Source organism: Echiichthys vipera (assembly GCF_963691815.1).
Source record: "Echiichthys vipera genome assembly, chromosome: 16".
NCBI classification, from domain to species: Eukaryota; Metazoa; Chordata; class Actinopteri; order Perciformes; family Trachinidae; genus Echiichthys; species Echiichthys vipera.
The window spans coordinates 17,779,403-17,803,492 of NC_139841.1; the positions used below are offsets into that span (position 1 = coordinate 17,779,403).

At 40.5% G+C, this 24,090-nt stretch overlaps 1 protein-coding gene across 3 annotated transcripts; it reads right to left on the minus strand.

The window, feature by feature from the left end:
* Positions 1-467: 467 nt before the first annotated feature.
* LOC310958659 (nipped-B-like protein B) lies at positions 468-23,831 on the minus strand. Of its 3 annotated transcripts, none has more exons than XM_083929693.1 (47): positions 23,762-23,831; positions 22,322-22,470; positions 21,400-21,565; positions 20,846-20,946; positions 19,123-19,231; positions 18,887-19,035; positions 17,735-17,853; positions 17,542-17,632; positions 16,907-17,431; positions 15,220-16,821; positions 14,889-14,996; positions 14,330-14,503; positions 13,943-14,014; positions 13,760-13,849; positions 13,562-13,662; positions 13,387-13,473; positions 13,073-13,304; positions 12,501-12,652; positions 12,316-12,396; positions 12,076-12,176; positions 11,825-11,954; positions 11,649-11,731; positions 11,384-11,516; positions 11,128-11,271; positions 10,944-11,030; positions 9,891-10,093; positions 9,688-9,790; positions 9,499-9,597; positions 9,129-9,275; positions 8,612-8,746; positions 8,415-8,513; positions 8,259-8,312; positions 8,044-8,152; positions 7,792-7,928; positions 6,887-7,027; positions 6,667-6,760; positions 6,182-6,336; positions 5,998-6,088; positions 5,717-5,890; positions 4,591-4,781; positions 4,319-4,426; positions 3,413-3,613; positions 3,141-3,287; positions 2,534-2,901; positions 2,251-2,425; positions 1,975-2,163; positions 468-1,297 (listed from the first exon to the last, which is right to left on the minus strand). In XM_083929693.1, exons 2-47 carry the CDS (start codon positions 22,383-22,385, stop codon positions 944-946), a joined length of 8,175 nt encoding a protein of 2,724 aa, XP_083785819.1. In that variant the 5' UTR covers positions 22,386-22,470; positions 23,762-23,831; the 3' UTR covers positions 468-943. The 3 variants fall into 3 exon arrangements, with proteins under 3 accessions (XP_083785819.1, XP_083785820.1, XP_083785818.1); XM_083929694.1 differs by lacking the exon at positions 23,762-23,831 and adding an exon at positions 23,510-23,632 and having other exon boundaries at positions 16,907-17,428; XM_083929692.1 differs by lacking the exon at positions 23,762-23,831 and adding an exon at positions 23,510-23,632.
* Positions 23,832-24,090: the final 259 nt, after the last annotated feature.

The following is a 24,090-nucleotide window of genomic DNA, read 5'->3' on the forward strand; positions in this document are numbered from 1 at the left end:
TGGCAAGATGATCTTTTGGGTGTATCCAATATGGCAAACCCTGCCTTGAGTATAGAGTTAAATAACTGGTTAAGAAGATCTGATATTATTTCTTCAGATGCGAGGTTAGAGCTCATTGCCGTCAAATCAGAACTGGAAAAAGATTTGCTTCACTCCCCCTGGTCTCTGTCACACAACTGAAGGAATCACAGTACAGCACGAAAAAAAAATAGTCTGATGACTTTGAAAATGATCAGTACATGTTCAGAGGTGGGGAAAAAAGCGCAAACAAGTAACAAAGACATAAGAAAAATTTATTGCAGTATTTGTTCCACCAGAAGAGCGGGGGGATCATTTTTTTCTTGCTGTGTTCTATAACATCAAAATCTATATTAAAAACAATACTTCCCCTGCATAAAGGCACAGATACTGCACTGCTCTTAACATAAATAAATTATATCAAAGTTACTCCATTACACACATTACACAGTGTGGGTAAACAACAAAGTGTTTAAAACAAGAAAAGAAAAAAAGTCAAAAGTTGGTGGAGCTCAGGTCAAGTGAATAAATCCATCTGGTGCTAGTTTAAACTCCAAAAACACTTTATTAAGAACATCATCAGTACACTAATTTCCAACATTCAGTTTTATTTTTTTACAGAATTATGTTCAGATATAAACATGTGTTTAGTTAAACTATAATACAGTGGGAGTAAAAATCAAACAACGAAGTTGCTGCACAACAGCGAAGGAACTCCCACACAATGTTTTCCCAAACATTTCCTTCTTGTGTTTTTCTTGTGTTTAACTTCAACATGTCTGCATTCAAACAGATCAGTGTTCACAATACTTTCCCCCCGTCTGGTTCTTAAATCTAAACAGGTTTCGTTTTCTCTCTGTAACATATTGGATCCACATAGATTTGGGCTGGGAGGGATTTCTGTCTGAGTATTTCAGTTGAACTCTTATTCCCCGTCCTTGACAGCGTATAGCGCCCGTAACGTCTGTGCCACTTTGTTCGTCAGCTTGTGTCCACTTGTCAAAGATATTTTCTTGTAAATAATGTCTGATTCCTTGATAGTGTCAACCCAAGGCACCTTTTTGCGACCATCCCGTTTCTTTACCTCAGCCCAGGGTCCAGAATAAGATCCAGTCATCCAGTGTATACTGTAGCCAGTTTTGATCCTCTGGATGACCCTGGCAATCTGTGGCCTGTCTTTGTATTTGGGACAGCAGATGGCAATGACGTCCATGGCCTTCACTCTCTCATTCATGTGACCTGTATCCTCTGCGGTCTCCTTGCCTTTCCTTGGTTTCCGCTGTGGATAGAAGAAGCAGAGTGTGTCCGACATGAACAAACCTTTGTTACACAGGAAGCATCAAACAGATATCTTCTTAAGATATTGTCCACGTTAGGATGCTGTGTGAACAGCAGCTGCAGCAGTAATGCCAGCAGAGTTGATCTGCTCTCTGCAATGATGAGGAGAAACTTAAAATCCCAGTGAGAGGCATTAGAAGGCCATATATATGTTCTAATGACATTCTGTATTAATATACATAATATATTATTTAAAAAAATCTATTTTCTTTCTTATTAACCTTGTTACACAGGTTTGCTGAATACTCAATTCAGATTGGTCAATTATGACATTCTACGGTCTGTTAATTCTAAGTAATAGACAGCCGCAAGAGAGGCAGTTCCGATCATAGACTACTATTATCATTTTCATATGAATAAAATCCCCTGATTGATTTCTTTAGTAAGTAGCCATGTTGTGTATTTTAATTATGTATTAAAACCCCCTCAGGGTGTCTTGCATCACCCCGTCTGGGTTTTAATTCACAGCATTGACCCACATTTCAACCCTTCTGTTGTAAACCTTAAATGTGATGTGATATCCACATTAACAGTTTATATGCAGAAACAGTTTGATTACAGGAGAGTTAACATGGAAATCCTATGAGTAATCTCTACTAAAGGTTTTTAAATTCATACCGTAGGGGGCTCTTCATCCTCACTCTCCTCCTCATCTGTCTCCACCGGAGCAGTGTGATTGTTGTGGTTGTGGTTCACAGATTTTGGAACCTTCAGCAATGACGTAATGGCTTTGTTTCTGGCATTTGCGCTTGCTTCACCCTCATCGTCCTCTTCGTCGCGATCCAAGTGCTCCATTAGTACCTTGAACTAAAAGATAAAAGTGGACATATTCCTCATATTCCTGAGAATTAAATAATACACACATGAACTCAAAACATGGTGTTGAATGCTTACATCCAAATACTGTTTCACAATATTCCTCTTGGTCTCGTGGCTGAGATCTGTGTTGGCTAGGTTATTCTTCAGGTAAGCCAGTGTCTGACGAGGGTTGAAGTGCACCTTTGATTTCCTGTTCACTGCCTTGTCGTACACTTTGGCAGACTCCGTCGGGGAATATTTCTGGATTTTGCTGTAACATAAACAATAAAATTTGGTTGAGCTTTTGTCATATAAGCAACAGAGCAACTAAGAAAGAGTCGATGAAACATTTGTGACTGGCATTTTTGATGTGTCCTACCCGTCTGAGAAGCCGTACAGATTCTTCAGATGTTGTTTTAGCACCAGCAGCAGCAGAATGCCCTGTGAAGAACTGGCAAAGTCCAGCAGAGGGTTGGGGTTTTCAGGCAGACGGCTCATCATTGCATCTTCATCTTCCGAATCAGAAGCCGCAGGTTTCTTTCCTCTCTGAACCTGAGCCTCATTATGATCCTCCTCATCACTGCTGCTGCTACTTGATGTGCTACTGCTCTGCTCATCGTCCTCGTCTTCATCATCCTCGTCAGAGCTGTGTTTTCTCCTCTGAGGCTTCTTCTTCTTCTTCTTCTTCTTCTTTTTCTTTTTTGTCTTTATCTTTTCTTCCTGCTGCACAGACTCTTTCCGTAAAGACTGCACAGAGAACAAAACCACTCAGACATGGATCAAATATACAGCTGATATTTTACATAAACTTTGAATTTAATCTCACGATAAACTAGGATTGCAGTTGTGTGCCTCCGGCTCTGCAGTCTTGTTCACAAGAATGGGACGGAATGACAACCCCAAAACATAATGCCGACATAAAACAGAGGCATAACAAAACAACTAAGAGTGGTAAGTCATATACAAAATGAAACAAAGCTTCTCACCTCCTTAAAAGACTGGAGCAGGTTGCTACCAGAGACAGACAGAGTAATATCGATATGGTGCATGATGAATAGAGGCTCCTCCTGGGTCTGGTAGGGGAAGCAGGCCAAGTTGTCTGCGATGAACAACAGCATGTTCACCTCCGTTTTCTGCAGGGGACAAAGTGTATATATCACTACTTAAATTAACTGTTCATGATCAGCAGTGAAGCTTGGTTAGTGGGGTGGTTAGAGACACACAAACCTACACACAGAAGAAAAAAAGATTAACTCACGGTGCTGTCGTCAAACAGGTTGAGCAGGGAAATGAGGAAAGCCCGTCTATGTTGTCGGTTCCCTCGAACCAACGTGTAGAGGTGAGAGCAGAGAGCAGCGTCTGAGTCATCGTGACGAAAGCCTCGAATCGCTGTGCCTTTGGCTCCGTGTATGGCCTGTTGCACCTGATAAGACATCTTCAACCCTGCTACAGCCTTCATCTGTGAATAGAGAGATGCAACTCAGCATGTATGTAGATACAGGGTTCACTCTTTTCTAGAGATCATTTTTCAGGACTTTTCCTGGACATTTTTAAGTGAGGATCTACCTGACACAACACAGACAGGGATTGCGCCATACGCTAATATAGTCCTCTCTGTGGAAGTCTGATTTCAAATATGCACATTCCATGGCTATAGCTATCTATGAAATCATCTCTAGAAATGATGACAAATTCATCATACAATAATGTTCTAATAAAAACTACCAAAGTTTCCAGCCAGAAGTGCTTATATTTACATTTTAAGGATAATGTGACAACATTTCTGTTACAATGACTATGAGTTTCAGCCACTTAAGTTGGAATGTCATCCTTCCTGCATGTGCTACCATGTGACATGACTTAGGACTGTGTTCAAAGTTTGAACTTTATTATGAACCTAATCATAACTTAACCCTTTCAGATGGCAATGTAATTTGTTTCAGGGAGCTCTGATAGATAGCTGAGTAGGTCATTTATCTCATCTAAATTTTATTTTATCTTATAACCTATTTTATTTATACCTTATTTATCTTATAAATGTGTAACTTGAAAATCTTTTTAGTATAAAGCCAGGTTTCTTTCCTTGTAGCATTCCATGTCCACTGAAGCCTTGACTGTAAAAAAAAAAAGTCCAGCTTATATACATAACCAGCAATCCACTCACATGGATGAAGCCTATATATTTCTTGTCAATCTCCGCCAGCTGTTGATCGGCCTTGTTCTTCATGGTTGGCTCAGGGTCTGTTCCCATGGCTATCAAGTAGGGCACACACTGAAAAACAATTGTTCCAAATCTGTGAATAGCTCATGATGCATTCAAAACATCAGAAAATGATGTCACTATGAGATAAAAGAAAATCTCATACGGATCTTGCTTGTAAGAGGTACTGCATCTCAGTCCTGGGAGAGTATGCAGGAGCGAGACTATGAACATACCTGTACAGGATGGATGAGGCCCTGGCTGAGAGTCATTGTGATGACGCTCAGGCCAAAGTGCCGAGCAGTGGACTGTGAGTGGAAGAAGGACTCCAGCACCTGCTTCAAATAAATCTGCATTATGGAGCTGCTCATGCCTGATGAGATGTCACCCATTTCTTTCAGATCCTCCTGCTTGGATTGGTTTTTCCCTGAATCAAAGAAAAACGTTAGCTGGATCATTCTAAGGATGTTCTACATGATCGTAGGGGTGACCCGAATAGTCAACTATTTGACGATTCGCTCCGAGGAGCCCGATTCGACTGCCAATCTCATAGTCGAATCGTCGCAAAATGTGGTTATGAAACAATGGATTATTCCATTCTAGCTCTGGGGGTGCTGAATGTCTGATTTTACATATAGATTAGTGTCTCCCAATAAATCATGATAAATAGCCCATTTGGGTATAAATATAAGCCTATTGATAACTACTGTTGCTAAATTATGGGAAAATAGCTCATGTGCTTTTAATCTATCTCCTAAGGGTGCAGGAATAACCCCCCCCCCCCCCTTGTAGACTAAGTTGTACTGTCCAGGATCGGCACCATCTTGGCCGGGCTTTAAATCGATCTGGGCGTCTGCTACTGTTTAATCATCAGCATCATTTAAATGAATATTTGCCCATTTGTTGTTTTTTATTACAGACGCTCAATCTGACAGAGTCTGACACAGCGCCGTGAAAGTGAAACTACAGTTCTAAATATACCGTCAGCTATTGTCAAGGAAAGATACAAACAAAACACATTTATGTTATCACAATAAATACTTTAACAAGATGCTACTATCAGAAATCAGATCTCTCAGTAACCCTCTGCCTGACACGCATGACCGCGCAGCACTTGGTTCACGTGCACCTGCTGCTGTCTGCTTCATGTCTATGGCTCGCCACCCCGGATAAGAGACTTTTTTCATGAGCAAAAAAAAAATACTGATTCGACGATTAGTCGACTATAGGCAAGACGTGACGAATCAGATTCGACTATGAAAATTTGTGTCGGGGACACCCCTACATGATCGGAATGAACATACAATGGATATCTTAGGCATGTAAATAACACAAGACAGGAGATGGATTTGTTAAACTCACATTCGCGATCAGCCTCCTGCATTCGAGAGTCCTCCTCTTGCAGGTATGTCTGCAGGTTTTTTAGCACCTGGATCTTCAGACTGACTGAACTGTTTTCATCTGACAGAATGTTGTTGTACAGAACCTTGATATCCTGCACAAACATGAGCTCTGGGTGCATGATGAACTGAAACCCTGTGGACAATGGAAATTATTTTTAATACAATTAGTTTGCAGGAAACAAATAAATAAAGAACAAACAAACCAATTTATAAAAGAAAGTATTTTGGTAGTCAATTTACCTAGACCTATGAGGGCCTTGATCTGGACCTCTTCATCTTTATGAGTGGTGAAGTACAACAGAAGCTCCAGCACTTTGTCCTTGATGACAATCTAAAAGACACAGAGGGAGATAACATGTCAGTCATCAAAACAGGTTCTACAGTTATTCGGCATACATATATTGAGCAGAAAGTAGGCGTTTACCTTGTTAGCACCCTTGAACTCCTCTTGGTCAAAATCAAAGTGCCGACAGAGAGCCCCCACAGTGAACAGTGAGCGCAGGAGAGTAGGTTTGTTAGCAGCCAGAGTGGAGCTGTTGGGGTCCTCTTGGTGCTGGGTCTTCAGTTTTGCCAGAGCTCCTATAGAAAAATACATGCAGGGATTGAAAACTATTGTTCTTTTCATTCATACAATGAACTAATGAAGAATCTGAACGTAAAACACTACGCTCTTATCTATTTGTGAAATAAGACAATGAGTATAATGAGGTTTAGAGAGCAGGTTAATACAGGCAAATAAACAAACATGCAAAAACAAATACAGGCCCCATTATACAGCTTATTACAACTTGGGGTATTTTTTAGATTTTTCTTCCCCAGCCTTTTCCTTATCAAGGTCGGTAGGAATTTTGGTATAAGAAAATGTATGTTTATGTTAAAATGAATGTTGGTGAAGTACATAAGCCTTACCATAGTAGCGATTGAAACAAGCCCAGACGAACTTGTAGTTATGTGTGACCTTGTTGACAACAGCACCAAGACAGCTTACACAGTGCTGTACAACCTGAGAAGAAGACACAACAAATTACATCATTTTCAAATAAAATCCGTATGCTCAGAGCAGTAGTTTCACATCCATGCTGTTCATGAGAGCGACCTGTGAAATCTGTAAGCTGTTAATGACACTGACCGTCATGCCGTATTTGATGATGAGCTTCATCAGGTCTTCTTCTAAGGTAGTGAGAAAAGCTTCACTTGGCTGCTCCATCAGAGGCACAACCAGCTCGAGGATCTTTGCCACATTACATATCACCATGAAGTCATTCTGAGTCTGAAATGTCAATACAGTGGACCAAGACAGCTGTTCAGTGCAAGGGTGAATATACTTTTTGAATGACTAATTGCTTTATTAATTGTACTCTTTCACTCAGCTCCAGAATGTGCATTTAGTGTCACCAGTTTGTAGCTGTAATACTGTATTGTTGATCCTACTTATCTGTTCCAACAAAACATCTGAGCTTAACTGTACCATGCATGAGTGTTGGAACGTCATTATTAATCAAATGACTCCCAGTGGGCTACGATGAACCTCCTCATGTTTGGGGTCTTAATATGATACACAAGAAGGCTCTTACAAATACAGCTCGAGTATTGGGACAGACCCTGTGTTAAGGGGCCTGATATGGAATTTTTTAGAGGGACACAAGTTTTAGACGGGAAGAATCCAGCAATTACCAATATGGCAGTAAGAATAAATACAAATAAAATAAATAGCGATATGACACTATTTCTAAATGCCCCCAAGCATTGTTTTCTGCATTTTGTGGTCTGTAAAAAAGGTTTTCATATCCCCACATATCATAAAACACATATGCATAATGAGATAGATACCATTATGTCTATAATAGGTCAATATAGGCTAATAATATTGGCTTACCAATATTTCGGCCTGTGTTGATTTAATTTGGCTGCCACTAGATGGCCCCATAACACAACATACAAGTTGGTGTGCAGTAGACTCAACAAACTATTTCTAATACTTTCTGTCTGTAACAGATAACAGACTAATACTGAACAGAATGATGTTGTACTTACATTGCACTTGGTGGTCAAGTAGGGCTGCATAGTCATGGCATGTTTGACCATTAACTGTGCTCTGATCTTGCTGAACAGGTAGAGAGTGGTGATGCATGACACCAGACGACCTGAGTTGACCCCTTTGTCCTCACAGTCTGAAATGCAAACACATTAAACATTGACATTTGTCACAGCACAGTAATGTTTAACACAATTACGATGCAATAAGAATTTTGGATGCAAACATACGATTATGTTTTTTTGTATTACCTGCAAGAGACTCTTCATATTTCAGTATGTGTTCCACCAGATTGTCCACCAACTGAACACAGGCCTTCTTGGCAGGTTTGTACGAAGCTTGCTCTTCTGACTTCAGTAGCTAAACAAATGTCACACACAAGTTAGATAAGATGCCAAAAATATGCACATACCTGAAGACACACAAGCTGATGCTGAAATATTAAATTAGTGACATGACAACTCACATTTTGGAGAAGCTGCTCAAACCAGTCATAGCCTGAATCTTTACATGCCAACACCTGAGACAAAATTAGTCAGATTACGACAATGTCAAACACCAAAATGTTCTTTATTTGTATGATGATGGCAAAGTTTTTGTCACAAGCCTAGGTAGCACGCACCACATCGGTGATGTTCAGGATCTTCCGGGTCATGGCACTTTTATCATGACTGGGTGTGGGGGTGAACCAGATTTTTTGGAATGTCTCATTCACAAGTTTCTGCATGGGAAAAGATATGTATGTATATAAACTGTATATTAAAAAAAACTAAAAAAGTACCACTTGTAAGCAACATTCACAGAAAAATGAACACAAACCTTGATCCCTTCTTCATCGTTCACCCTTCGGATCATCTTGACACACATTTCCGTGATTTTGTGGAAGTCTGGCTGCTCCAGGCAAATATCCCTTAAGATCTTAATGACCCTCTTCCTTACACTAATACCTGTGTCCTGTGTAAAGGCAAAATGGGTACAAGGACAGCTCAATATATACAAGAAGATATACATTTCTCAATTAAACTTTCAAACCGCAATTGGTTTCAGTTCTTCGTGTTATCTTTAGATGGCAGAGTGGGAATAAGATGATTTACCCTCAGCTGAACTTTTGCACTTTAAATTAACTTTTTCGTCAGAGTTTTGCTAAAGTCAAGTTCCACTTGAGTCTTTCTTATAATCGCTGTTTCCTATTCCTTCCCCCAAATCCCGAAGAGGGCATGAGGTGTGATCAAATCAATTTAAACTTAATCTCCTAGGATAATTGTCACAATTGTGTATGATACAGAAGATCACGTGATGTGTTAGAAAAGGAGAAGAGGGAAGCTTATGAAATTACCAATATCCTTTCAATGAGCATGTCGTAGTACTGCTCAATGAGCTCCGGCCGACTTAGCACAAAACGGCCAAGGAGCTCCACAGCTGCCTCTCGCACACTGGTAGAGTTGTCCATGAGGCGACAGTGAACCCCACGTTGCATATCCAACTGCAAAGCAAATAGGGGAGAGAAGCACAGATAAACATTACTGAATGTTATGGCTGCTTGGTAATGCCACACCACCACCCTAACACTCAGGTTATAACAGAATATCCTGTTAGAACTGATACATTCACAAAAAAGTATGGTATTATCTGTAAAAACAAAACATGCTACTGCTATCCATCCAGTGGTCTAATTGATGTGTATCAGCCAATACAAGATGACTTACCCGTGCCAGAATACTTGGATCCACAGCAACAACTTCAGACAGACACTTCATGGCTTTAGTTCTGACTGCAATGGCACTCTCACCCAGAACTCTCAGAATCTATAAGAGAGACAGTGAGAGAAAAAAAGTTAGTGACAGCCAACACAATATAATCTCTAAGAGACAGATATGCAAAATTAATTCTCTCACCTGTGATAAATAAACATCAAAGCTCTGCGCAAACGGCCTCATGGAGGCTAGATGTCTGACAATCAGACATGAGTCCTCATAGTCTATTGTGTCAGAGTTTATGCTGAAAGAAAAATCAAGAGGACCGTTTAATACCAGGATTAGCGAGCAAGTCAAACAGCGAATTAAATTAGTGCAGTGATCCAGAGTCACGCGGTATTTACCTCTGAGAACTTAAATGCGATGGTGATGTCTTGATGAACTTGCGAAGGAATTTCTTTCGAGCCTCTGCCCTCTGAATAATCTCATCATTTGCGTCGGCGTCCATGGAATCATCGTCATCGTTGTCACTTTGAGATTTCATCGCTTTCTCTACCTCACTTGTAGTGTCCCTGAACCACTGGGCAATATAAAACTTCCTGGCAAACTATATGAAGCAAATACATACATATGTAATGAAAAACACTGAACATTTTAGGTACACAAAAGAGTATAATAGCACTCTGACACGACGGGAACCCCATTTAACCTATGTCTTTTTTAGGTTAAGTCAACCATCAAGCCATTTAAGAATTTCAAGTAAAGTCCAGTTCAGACCAAAGTTGCAGCGCAAAGTTGCAGCGCAAAGTTGCAGCGCAAAGTTGCATCCCAAGTTGCAGCGCAAAGTTGCAGCGCAAAGTTGCAGCGATTTCACCTGGCCTGTACCATCTCGACTCAACTGGTTTTAGAACATAAAGCACATGATGTTTCAACAGTCCAGTTGGTCGTAGCAAAGTCCGCTGGTGAAGTCAGTTACAAACTGTCAGCTGGTCAAAATGGCAGTTTTGGACGCAGGCAACGAACGTGACAGAGAAAGAGAGAGAGTGGAGCGAGCGAGAGTAAATAATGTGAGGGAGCGCCGTGATCGTGAACAAAGCAGTGAACCAGGGAAATAAAACGTTATTTACGAAGAAGGGCAGCTATAGAGAGTATCTCACCATCACTATCCTCATTCATATTTTAAGATACTGCAAATTATATCCAGCTACAAAAAAGCCTGAAAGGTCAGAAGTTAGAACGGAAGTACAGAGAGCCAATGAAGATGAAACACCATCTTTGTCTTGTCACATTGGTGCGAACTGGCAGGTTTCAGTACATTGCAGACCTCCGCATTGCAAGAAGTTGTAAGTTTCAACTTGTCTCGTCACAAATCTTTGATCTGAACTGGGCTTAATGGGAGTACAAGGGGCGTATATTACTTTATTATGCATATTATATAATGAAAATTAAACATTCACCATTAGAGATGGATCTGTCTCAATTTTGTCATTTAAAAAGTCCAGTAAGGCCTGCTGGAGTTGCTGGATCTCATCACTGCCTTCAGTCTGTAAGAAGATCAATAAGCCAGGAGCATCTTAGAAGCAGTACAACATTGCTGTTAATTTACATCCATTAAAATAAGTCTGTCATTATCTAGGCTACCTCTTTGAGGATGCGGTCAATGGCCTTTTGGTCCCTGTTGCTATTGACAGTATCCTTGCGCAGGCGAGAAGCGACGGTGCCGAGGTAGTCCAGCGATGCCACCCTGAGTGCCATTTCTGTCTGCTTGTTACTGAATTGGTGTACCTGGAGCACAAGAAGTGGAGGAGAAAGGTCATAATATCCATACGCATTAGCAGCTTTTCCTGCTGGACAGATGATGGTTAATGACACCTTTGAAGTGAGCAATGCTACTCACCAACAGCCGGCCCAGTAAACTGAGCAGCATTTCAGCTGCAGGCCATTCAGGTCTGTTGACTGTAGACAGTAGGTCATGAACAAAGTTCTCAAAGAGAGGTCTGTAGTCCTCCTCTCCCTGCTTACTGCCACACCTGAAACATGAAATTTACAATCTTTTATTAAAAATGTGTTTAAACATTAATATTGCAGCAAATTCCACGGCAGAGGACGCTATGTTAGGACGTAAAAGTCATTTTTTAACAGTCTACAGACCAATGACTTACTTCTTGAGAAACACTGATAGGAAGTTCTGAGCTGTCCTCATGGCAGTTTCATAAGAGTTTATGATAATGGCATTTTTATCCACCTAAAAAAGAGTACCCAATATGTAAATCAATTTCTGAATTAAAACGGTTCAGTTAAATATAGTTTAAAGATCATTTAAATCCTTGGTAGTCACCTTCTTATTATGCTCCTCCTCTGTTTCCTTTTCTGAGGGAAGGTGTACCACACATTGGATGAGCTGAAGCACCAGTGCTGTGACCATCTGGATATACAGCGTTCCTCCATCTGAATCACTACTGTTTAGCCTGGGGAAGTATAAGACATAAGTATTGTTAGGTTTACTGAGAAAGAGAGAGAGAGAGCCAATGATCAATGTCTTCACTGATGTAATTTCATTAAGCAAATATTAATTCAAGAGTTAGTTACCTAAAGTTCCTGAGGGTGCGTTTACTAGTAGGCAATCTAGCCAGGGAGGTGAAGATCTCTTCAAGAATGAGCTGCCTGTGCTTCTTGTAACGAGTGAACACCTAAAGAAGAGTAAAAAGCAAATTACTAAATCAGAACATGACAAGACGCTGTGCACAAGCATACCATAGAAAAAACAAGGAGCAAAAGAAAAATTAACTGGTAAAATAACAAGAAAATTGCATGCCATGGCAGACTTACTGCTGTCACTAGTGAGATGGCACATAACTGCAGGTCATTGACATTCTCCACGAAAAAAGGTGTAATACCCAGCGTGGACACCTAAAAGTCGGGCACAAAAGCAGTCAGGTATGTTAGAACTCAAGACCTAAAGGTTAAATGGGACCATGACTTTGAATGACCTCAGACCAGATTAAAAGTCTAACCTGTAGAATAGTGGTGTCAGTTAGAAGCTGGATCTCGAGGAGCTCTGAGATGATGCTGACAATATCGCACACTTTGGTGTAGAGCATGACTACCACTTTCTGTTTATGACTGGAACTCTTTGCTCTCTTGGACTTTGAAGTAGGCATGCCACCTTAGGGGAGGAAAATAAGAGTTGAACCACAGATACGTAAACCACTTTAAACATCAGCAGAAAGATACCAATAGACGTTTTCAGCGGAATTCTATTACTAGGCAACAGCTTTGGCCCTTGTTAACTTCCTCCCAGTCCGAAATCTCGTTTTGTCATTCCCTATATAGTGTACTATTTTAAGAAACACTATATAGGGAATAGTGAGTGAATGTGGGAATGATTTCAAACACAGCTGATGTCATCCACATGAACTACAACAGGAAATAAACTAGGGCACATTTAAAATGTTTATGTTTACATCTTTGAAAAGGTCTTTATAATAGTTTATACCTATTTTTGTAATAAGTGCGAAAAACATCTTGCCAAAACGCAAGCTCGCACAAAAACAACAAAACTTTATATAAAGATTTTTGCACTAACCTCCATGGGGATCCACTCTGTAGGCTGGGTCATACTGAGGGTACAAAGAGTTTTGCAGATGGTACTTGGTGTACTGCAACACCCTCTCAATAACATCCTCGATATAAACAACCTTGGGCATGCGTGGAGATGTCATGATGTTGAGTGCTGTTAGACAGGCATCAGCTGACTTAGCCACACGCTCCATGATGAGGTCACGCCACAACCTCTCCTCATCCATGGAATCATTATCCTACAGATTTCAAAGACAATTAGATACAAAACTTACTTGAAATCTCTAACAGGAAATCAGGTAAGAAAACTGCATCACTTACATGATTCATTAGTGTGGAAAGTTTGACGCTGTCCTGAATGTTCTTCTCCAGGATATTCAACATTTTCACCAGTTTATCAGATGGAAACTATGGATCAAACATATGATTGGTTAGTTTCACAACAATGTGAACAACTATGAGCCTGAGTTTAAGTGCACAAACATACTCATCTTACCTTGTTAAAGATGCGCATAGCTTTGATCTTAGCAGAGTCACTGCCTAGTTCGCTCAACTGGTGCTTTCCAAGCAAGAGCTCTTCAGGTATCTCATCATCATCTGTGTGATGCCACACCATTTTAATGTTGACATGTTTCAACTCAACACTGCAACAAATGTTATGAACTTTGGAAATTGTGCAGTGCTTGATGTTTACCTGTCGCAGTGAGGTCCACGTCCTCAAGGCTCTCAAGAATGCTGTCCACATTGGATGTGAATCTCTTAAATGCGGTGGAGTCTATCTTTTCTGTAGACAAATGTAAACAAATTGATTAATAAAAAAATATGTAGCCTTAAAATGCATAGGTAATATAAAATAATTCAAAGTGGTAAACAATACCCTCTGTTGTCATCTTGGAATCGTTCTCTTTCCTGTTTTTCTGTTTCTCCTTTTTCTTCCATTTTCTGGCAGCTGAACAAAAAGAAAACTATTTTAATCCTAGACAGCAGAAAGTCACCCTCAAGCACTGAATAGTTAATAGAGAAGGACTTGGGTGTAGTAATCTAACTATCTCGATAATGGATCACTGGTTTCAAATGGCAATCATTTGAATGCCAGCCATCAGAAACAGGAAGCGCAATTTGCATCGTCTGACACAATTAGCATTGTTTTGTCATTTTGCCTTCTTAAAAACAAATAATCTAAAAAAGACTCTCCATTGTCTACATATATTTAGATTTTTCTTTTGCCTATTCCCACTGACAAGCCTAAGCAAAAAAGACTCACCATCACTCAGGCTTGGTGGTTGAGTGCCTTCATCTGAATCACCTTCAGGTCGACGGCTACCCAACCCCCGGCGAGCATCGTGCGAACCTCCACTTCGCCGATGCTCACCTGAACCCCTCCTCTCTTCCGGCTTCCATGCCTTGTCAGGACCTTTCTTGTGCCTTTTCTTTGCAGCTGTAACAACAACAAATTAAGGATAAGTAAAAAATAATAAATTATTTAAGCGTAATCTCATTAAGTACCAATTATTGCTTTGATAAATAAATAAAATGTACATTTACAATATATTTGAAAGTTCCAATTGCATGGTCGTTTTCAGGTTCACACTTGTATTTGGTTTGAATGTGGATTCAGTATTTATATGCACCGTGACCCGCTTTATATTAAAAAAAAGTATCCTTAACGGATTACTGAATGGTAACCCAATTATTATGAATACAACAATAATAAAAATCAATATTATATCAAAAGAAGAGACAGCATAGTGCTTTTAACAGATTTTGTGATAGTGCCATGTGTATGTACAAATATGTAGTTTTATTTGTAGTTTAATACTGACACTCATTTTCAAAGTCGTCATCATGCTTGTCTTCATCATCATCAGCCGACTCAGCGTAATTGGATTTCTTAGTGATCATACTGTGCTTTCGCTTGTTGAATGACATCTCTATGGAACAAGAAGTGAGTTAAGTTTCAGCACATAATAATCTGTACTTCAAAAGAAAATACAATCAAAAACTCATTCATCCACAGCTATTTATTTGGATTAACGACTGTGATAATATTAAATAAATAAATTAACAATCAATCCGGAAACTGGGCACAGTCACATTTCATATATTCATCCCCGTAGTTTTGGGTAAAATTTAATAAACAAAAGTAAATCATACCTGTCCAGTTCTTGGATCTGGAGCTGTGTTCATTCTTGCTTTCCTTAAGGATCCTTTTTACCTCATCAATACTGAGTTTGTTGAGTACAACAACAGGCTTAGTTCCTTTGCTTAAGTTCTCTACCAATGACACTCTCTCCAGCCTGACCAGGGGTACGCCCCAGCCCTCTACCAATTTCTCTGGAAGCTGGGGATCTTTATCTTTCGCATCCCTTTTCAATTTAGGAATCACAAAGTTCTTCAGACTTCCTGACTTGCCACCCAGCAGGTAAGAGGGGAACTCACTACGTTTTGTCTCTAAAGATTCCTGTTTGTTTACAGCTGGGCAGCTAATGCTGCCATCCCCATTCTTCCTATCTTTCTTACTTTGGGCATTTGGAAGGCTGGAACTCTCTGTCCTTTGTCGACCATTGAGGTCGGTGGATTTTCTGCTTCCATCTTGCTTCACTCTTGAGCTGTCAGGTTTAGTATGCCGGTCAGGAGAGTGTCTGTTGAAGTTTTCCCTTGATAACGTCTTGTGCTTCCTTTCCTTGCCTCTATCTTTATCTTTATCTCTGTCTTTATCTCTGTCTTTATCCCTGTCCTTATCCTTTTCTACATCTTTAACCTTAACTTTATCTCTATCTCTGTCCTTAATCCTATCTCTATCTTTCTCTTTATCTCTGTCCTTATCCCTTTCTCTATCTTTTTCTTTATCTCTGTCCTTATCCTTGTCTCTATCTTTTTCTTTATCTCTGTCCTTATCCCTTTCCCTCTGTTTTTCTTTATCTCTGTCCTTATCCCTTTCTCTCTGTTTTTCTTTATCTCTATCCTTATCCCTTTCTCTTTCTTTTTCTTTATCTCTGTCCTTATCCCTTTCTTTGCCTTTTTCTTTATCCCTGTCCTTATCCCGTTCTCTATCTTTTTCTTTCTCTTTGTCCTTGTCCCTTTCTCTATCCATTTCTTTGTCTCTGTCCTTATCCCCCTCTCTATCTTTATCTCTATCTCTGTCCTTATCTCTTTCTCTATCCCTGGCTTTCTCTTGTCCATGTTTAGAGTTGGTTTTTGGAGTCTCAGGTTGGCTGACATCAGATCGGCGGCTGTGGTTCTTTTCCTCTTTGTGGCGCAACTCCGATTGTTTGTCATGTTTCTGCCGCGGTGTGTCTGGTCGTCTGTCGACTGAGTGTCCCTTGCCATGAACAGTTTTGCTGTCATGTCTGTGTTTGGATTCACGTCGACTTTCCTGCTTCTGTTTGGGGGTTTCTGGCTGCCCATCTGAACCAGACTTCCTGGGAGTGTCGGCATGCTGTTTGATGAGCCCAAGTCTCTTTTCAACAACTTTATCTACCTTTCCATCAGTCTTTGACTTTAGTTGTTGTAGGTGATCATCACACAACTGCTTCGCTTCCAAGACCACTACAGGCTGTCCTATCACTCTGCCAGCTTGCTGCAGATCAATACTGACCATCAGAGCAGGCCGACTGGCACCGTTGCTTGCAGCATTCGTCTTCTTGGGTGTCAACTTGCTGTCAGTGTTGCCTCCTTGTACGGTGGGCCCATCAGTTGACTCAGGTCCGGATTCCTGAGGATACGAATCTTGCTTCCGTTTCTTCAGTGGCTTATCTGCAATAAAGAAAAATGTAGCTAAGATCTTCTACGAACACAAACAAATTTAGGTCATGACAAAATACAAAGAGGCACACAATACCTTTATCCTGAACTTCTTTGGACCACCGTTCTCTTTCACTGGCCGACTCGCGTTCTATTCTCTCGATCTCTGCAAGTGTGTCTATCTCAGCATCGTCAAACACAGCCCCACTGACAACTCCAGACTCCTTGGTATTAGGCCGAACAGAAACCTGCGGACAGTTTGCCTGCTCCTCAGCACCCAACTTGTGAGACAAGTCCTGGGCAGTCCTTGACAACTGGTTATTATTAATAATCAAATCGCTTTCATGGCCTGTGTCAACACCTGGCCTGGGAGGAAGTTCTCCAGATGGATCCATGTCTGACAACTTCACTCGGGATAGTTTTATAGTCAGCCTTGCGGACTCTTTTGATGGAGAACTAACAATGTCATACGAGTCATTTTTGTCCGTCTGCTCATGCTCTTCTTTACTCCTTTCTTTCTGTTTCCTTTTGCGATCAGCAGAGGTGAGGAGCAGGTCAGCTGCTGCACCTGGTGGTACATCAGGTGGGGGGGACTGCATGATAAGTGGAGGCCTGGACCCTGCTTATACACAAATACATTAAAGGAAGAGTGAGCACCAGAAAATAAATATTTCCCAATAAGTTTTTTTTTAATCCAAAATATAGACAAGACTTGTTGCTAAGGCAGCATACTTTTTGCAAACTCTTCACTTCCAGCAGGGGAACACACAGACTGTGGCGATTTAACTGGTAACGTGGCAGCCCTAATGGAATGGTCGCTCTGCTGTTGGAACACAAGATATTTATCATCACTTTAGTTAGTTTACTCAGTCAGCAACGGCTGAGGTTCAGTCCAGATCAGATCATGTCTTGATTCTCCGATTACCTCATTTCCCAGTCTGTGAGCCATGTTGATGTAGTCTTCATCTGAATCTAGTCTCGCATTATGATTAGACGAAGTACTTGATAGCTGACCAGAGACCTTGTTGTCATGGATATTTCTAACTAAAAAAGAGAACAAAACAAAACATTCAGTAAAATGATTTGCGATGTACAATGCTTCATGTCTCTATGGGAGATAGATACCTTCTTTTCCACCTTTGCAGACAGCTGCAGTTTCAACATGTTGCAGTGAGAAAGTGTCAGCCTATCAAGTGACTCCTTGCCAAACAAATGTGCATACAGCTTGCGGTCGGCTAGGTTTATCTGAAACACCATGCAGGTGGTGTCATTTTAATAAGGATAATTTCCCTCCAAATAATAGTGGGGGGCATCTGAAGGTATTTACAGTGCTGACGGTTAAGATTTACTCTATCGGCCTTGTGTACCTTTTGCGATGCCTGATGCAACATCACGTATTATGGCATTCTCTCGTACATCTCTGTGACAGAGACTTCTCCAGCGACACGGCAATAGGGGCAGTCGTTATTTTCTCTAATTCCTTAGTTTTAGCAGGTGCTTTAATTTCACTGCTGATGCTATTGAAAAGTATAGACTTTCCTTTGTGGTCCCTGAAAGTAGGACTTTGAGCTCGTTAAGTTATTTTTTTACTCTTTGGTGCCATTTTCATGAATTAATATTTCCGGACATATGGGTCAGGGCAAGACATGGCACACTCGTACGAGCCCACCACATGAAAAAAAGTAAGAGAAAGTGAAGATAAGAATAAGAAAATATTTTGGCATGTGGCCCAATGTTCTGTGAGTGAACAATGTGTGATCATCACACCAGTGCCACACCTTGAATATGGGCTATACGGCCAGAAGTCTCTTGTGAAAGGCTTCTTGTTATATGCAGAATGCTTAAGTAACAAATACAACAAGATCGCTAATCAACATGAATAGGCAGCGGTCACTAAACAGAACTTTTCTTGTTACATACTGTCCACCATAACTTGTTTTAACCATTGCAAATGCACATTAAATGAAGATTCAATATCTCTTCAAACATCGAGTTCAACCCTTAGCTATTTGTTGTTCCTTGCAAAGGTGTGGCAGGGAGTCAATGACTTGTTTTCTTTATTTAAACTTGTACTTACCTTGCTGTGTCTGTTGGTGTTGAGAATAACTGGGTGGATTGTACTGCATATAGTCTGCAGGACTCTGAGGAGTATAGGGACTGGGTATAGGGCTGTTCTGCTGGGTTACAAACCGAGCACCTGATCCAGACTGTGGGGATGTAAAGCATCTGTGAAGGAGGAAGAGGCAGTTTTAGTAGAAATACAGATACTTAATGCATATTCATTATGTGATGTTTATGCTAGCACTGCCTTACCCAGGGGGGCTTTGAGGGACAGTGGTTTGCTGATAGTTTGATCCTGGACTCCCATGCACCTGGTTCTGAGATATCTTATACTGTTGTATCATTGGCTGCTGCATTACACCTAGGAGGAAAATGATACAAAAATCCATAATTTAGGTCAGACAAGGAATTGAACATACACACTTCTTCAGCAACAAAACTTGCCTGTGTACCTCAGGAATGGGAACTTAGGGTATGGTAAGGAAGCTCAGGATAAACAAAATATTCAAAACTGAAATCTAATAACATCTCTAGTGTATCAACAGTCTTCAGCTAAACCAAACATCATCTTCTTAACAGCAATACTGCTTATTAATAAAAATTGTAGTTGTACTTTACTGTCCCCAGCTGGTGGATGAAATTTATAATCCGGCAATATAATTCCACACGGTGTTCAACACATAACTCCACCACTCCATGCAGGCACAAAAATTACTTTATAGTTAAGCCAAGAACAGTGCCAACATAAACAACATCATATTAAATATTAAAAAAAATATAGGATTTGCTACATGGTTACTGTAAAGGCTTGGATTATCTATGATATGTATACATAGCAAACTGGTAACTATACGCAGTACACTGTAATGTCATTGGAAATACAGTAGACAGATGTGTAATTATAAGTATGATTATAGTACCAATACTACTGTTTCTGTATAACAATCTTTATCTTGTATACCTGTTAATCATTCTGAAATAAAATGTATCACCCCAGAAACTATTTGGAGTTCAGGATGATGATGGAGGTTATGGCTGCAAAATAATAATAATGAATTCACCAAGGTGCAAAGTTGTACACATTGAGCACATCTTTGGAGCGGCATTTCACCAGACCAGATGCACCGAGTTCCTACTGCTGGCTAAAATGCTACAAAAAATGATAAGAGCAAGACGTGCAAAGTGCTTCAACAGGCTCATTGTTAGATTTTCATGGGCATAGTGTGCAGTTTTTCTGACATTTCTGATGTTCATCTTGCAGTTTCCAGCACATCTTTGTGTGTTCAGTAAAGAATTAAATTTTGGTGCTCAAAAGAATTCAACAGTTGGGTTCCCCTTTGGTTTAGGAGTTAAGCGTTAGATGCTGACAATGAACCCCAACTTTCCCAGTTTGAGTCCGACTAGGGACCTTTGCCGCATCTGTGTCCTCTCATTTCCTGTTATCTCTCTATTGTTGATGTCTATTAAAAGGCATAAAATGCCCCAAAATACTTTTTTTTAAACCGAGAGCAATGGTTCTTGGCAAAACAATGTCCCACTTACACAGGATAATCCACGAACTGCGTTGTGATGGAACTACTTTATTTTAACTGCCGTGCCCCCCTTTAGAGGCTGAAAAATTCCCTTTGACTTTTTCATAAGAGAAGAAATACAGGTGGAACTAATAATAGCTGCTATGGTAGGTGAGTTCAAGTAAATACTTAAATGCAATACAATAATAATAATAATGGTATTAGTTACACCAGTGTTTTACGGGTCTAAAGGTCTGCCATGAAAAAGGTATATTAAACTATGTTATGCTATGATGACTAAACTCGTAGGTCGTGCATCTGACCCAGGAAATGCTCTTGGAAATATCCACTTGCAGTGAAAATCAGCCAGGGAAAAGGCATGTACTGGTCTCAAATGCAGAATCAACAGCAACGGCTCAATGCCTCCTCCTTACAACCCCAAACCTTGTACTGAGCTGGCATACTTTTGTCCCTGAAGATTTTGGGGTTCCTGGACAGCAGAGTTTGTAGAAGCATTGGCATGTCACCCTCGGGTTCATCATTCCCCAAGTTGTCCTTCAACTCTCTGAAAAGCAAGCAAAAGTATAGTCCATAGTCATATTGCAGGGAATGGCTGCCCACTGGGCCTTAATGTAGTTTTGACTTACGCACTCTGATTTCTTACGGTCTCAATTACCATTTCTAGTGCAGTTGAGGCTAGCCCTTCATGATTCTGACATGCACAGGCTTACAACCCAGAACATGAGCTGACCTATCTGGTAAAGCAGTGACAGTGATGTGATCGTTGGAACTTTATTCTTAAGTGAAACAACACTTTGTAATGCATTTTCCACTACTACTGACAACAAAATTGGCTTAACAATGATCCCCAAATTAAAACCAATTTTAGAGTAGGCAAACCTTTACAAACTTTCTGAACAGTAGTAGTAGTAACAGTAGTAGTAGCTGCCTGCAAACTTTCCTCCCTTAAATTACAATCCTCAAAAGATGTTGTAAAAGATTGGTGAGTGGTACTTACATGTGTTCAGTGGAGACCTGGTTAAGGCTGTGGGCCAGCTGAGTCACCAGATTCTCATCCCGACACACCAGCAGGCTGCTGACCTCTTCGGAGATCCTTCCATTGTAGAGCAGACTCTTAGCAGTGGTGGCAGGGAGAGGAGAAGGCAAGGGCAGCTGGTTCAACACTAAAAGGATGATGTACATACAAGTAAGGTTGGGTGGAAAATTATAAGATGCAGGAAGGGAAAAATATAAAAGAGAACTATTTTGGAAAATGGTTAGTACGTGAAAGTATTTGTGTATGTAAGGATTTAAAACTGGTCCACTCAATGTCAATGATACAATCGTATTTTCTAAGACAAGGTAGATTTTCGATATGTCCACTTAGGCTTGATATAGTATACTTGTAATGATGTTCTAATCAGAAGAAACATTGTAAATATGGTGTCTATCGTTTTAGCAAAAGGTTTAAAAAATATAGTACCATCAGAGTTTAGGTCCATCAACTTATGTGTTCATCAAGACACATTTTTACAATCTAATGTGATAAAAAATGTGCGAAATACAATAGTTCTGCAATGAATCATTGTGAAAATGCAAAATTCTCCAGTGTTCTAACAGTTAATTAATAGTTAATTAATTTGTCTTTCATCAAAACTGGTTTTGGGTCTGTGAGCCTACAACTTTCTATCATCAGGAACATAATCCACTTCACTTCTCTCTGCCCTGAAATCACTAGGAGCGAGACGCGTCACAAATACCAGTATTTAGCTCCTAGTATAACTACACATTTGCCTAAACTTGAAGCACTATAAAACTACACATAGTAAGCTATAACATTTGACAGTCACGTATTCCTTCACCTTGCCACACAATCTTGGTTTGAATGTTAGTATTTAGGCTGTCTGAACAGCATTAGAGAGAGATGATGTTGCACTTACAGTCTGTCAGGCTAGCAATTCCAGCAAGAGTAGTGATGGGAACATGAGGCATATCACCATTCATGCTGAAGATGAGGTCAAGAGGTCGTGTCAATGCACAGGCTGCTCAATATCACCAATCTCTTCCTAATCCTCACATCTCCAAAATGCTGCAGAGACAAAAAAAAAAAAAGTGGCAACAGACATTCTGTGACATTCACTGTCAAAACGATATGGATGCCATTACATGAAGCACCTATGAGTATTAAGAAATAACCAAATATTTCCCATGTAACTACAGTGTGCTTCTTCTGGGATGGGGGATTTAAAAAATGTATCAGCTCATGAGTGTGCATTATTACACTGCCAACATAACTGCACCTCTGACTAGACAGTTTATACCGGCGTTATAGCAAGCCTAGGCATGCCTTTTTACAAGTTATTGATTTAGTGCAGCTTCTTGTGCCCAAACCATCTTGTTCCCTGGTCCTTTTATCCTCTGTACGCACACAGCGTCAGTCTGTATCGTGATATTATAACTTGCTCAAGTCGAACATGCAATTGCTGCAGAAACATACAACCAACAAGAATGGCTCTCAAACATACGAATGCAGTAGGCTATGTCGAGCATTGCAAGTAGACTCTAGTGGTGACAAACCTAGCTAGCTAATAGAATAAATAATAGTTTAAAAAAAAGTTATAACGTCTCTCTATGTGTGTGTCTCTACGCATCACCCAGCATTAAACGTCAGCTTTTCCCGAGTTTTCTAATTAGTGAATTGCCGCAAAGGGCAATTAAAAAACCTTTGTAACATAGTTATTATCTCAAATGATGTCTTTTGTCAACAGCGTCAGTTAGTTAAGGTTCCCGTGGGGTGAGCGCTGTCCAAAACATATATACCAGCGATATTAACGTTAGCTTATCTTAACAACCATATGTGACTATATAATCACTCATTTATTATTACCATCTTGGGTGTTTTAGACACTTGCTAAGAGGACTAGCAGTATAGCGACGTCTGTGAGAGTGGTGTTAGCCGGCTAGCAACAACTGGAGATGTATTAGTTAAGCTAACGTATGCTAACTGGCATAACTTGCTCAAGCTAGCATCACCGGGAGTCACCAGTTAGCCTAACGTTACAACAGTTATCATTGTTCCTGTCGTTACAGGTCGTGTATACGGGTTTAGATGTTCACCTCACACTTACTATGGCCTTCATCGACGCATCCCTTAGCTCAATAAACCTCGGACCTCGGACTTGCCTAAGGAAGCGTAACCTCGACCCGGGTACAAAGCAAAAAAAGACCCCATCACAAATTACAATTATCCCCCTTTTGGCTGTTATCCCGTCAACGGTTCCCAACGGCCGTCCTCCGTTTGTGCTGCTGACAAAACCGGAAACACGCAGGAAGGTAAACAATTTGTCTGGGAATATAGGTTGTTATTGTGGCTTATTTACCTCTGGATGTGATGAGAAAGAGAAGTGGTGGAGGAGGAGGTTGTGGTGGTGGTGGAGGAGGAGGAGGACGAGGAGGGGGGGAGGGAGGAGCAGCTGGAGCAGGAGAAGAGGAGTCTCTATAGCTCCCTCTCCGTCCCACTGTTCAAACAGCTCCAACAGCGGCAGTGATCCCTGTCAGGAAGAGGACTCTGGAGGGGCTTTCTTCTTTCTCACGGTGAACATGTTCGCTGGGAGAGGGGGAAGAGCATCCCCTTTAAACCTGCCTTTAACAGGCGACGATTTTATCAGACGCTGCTGAAGGCTATGTTTGCGTGGACCGGTTAATTTTC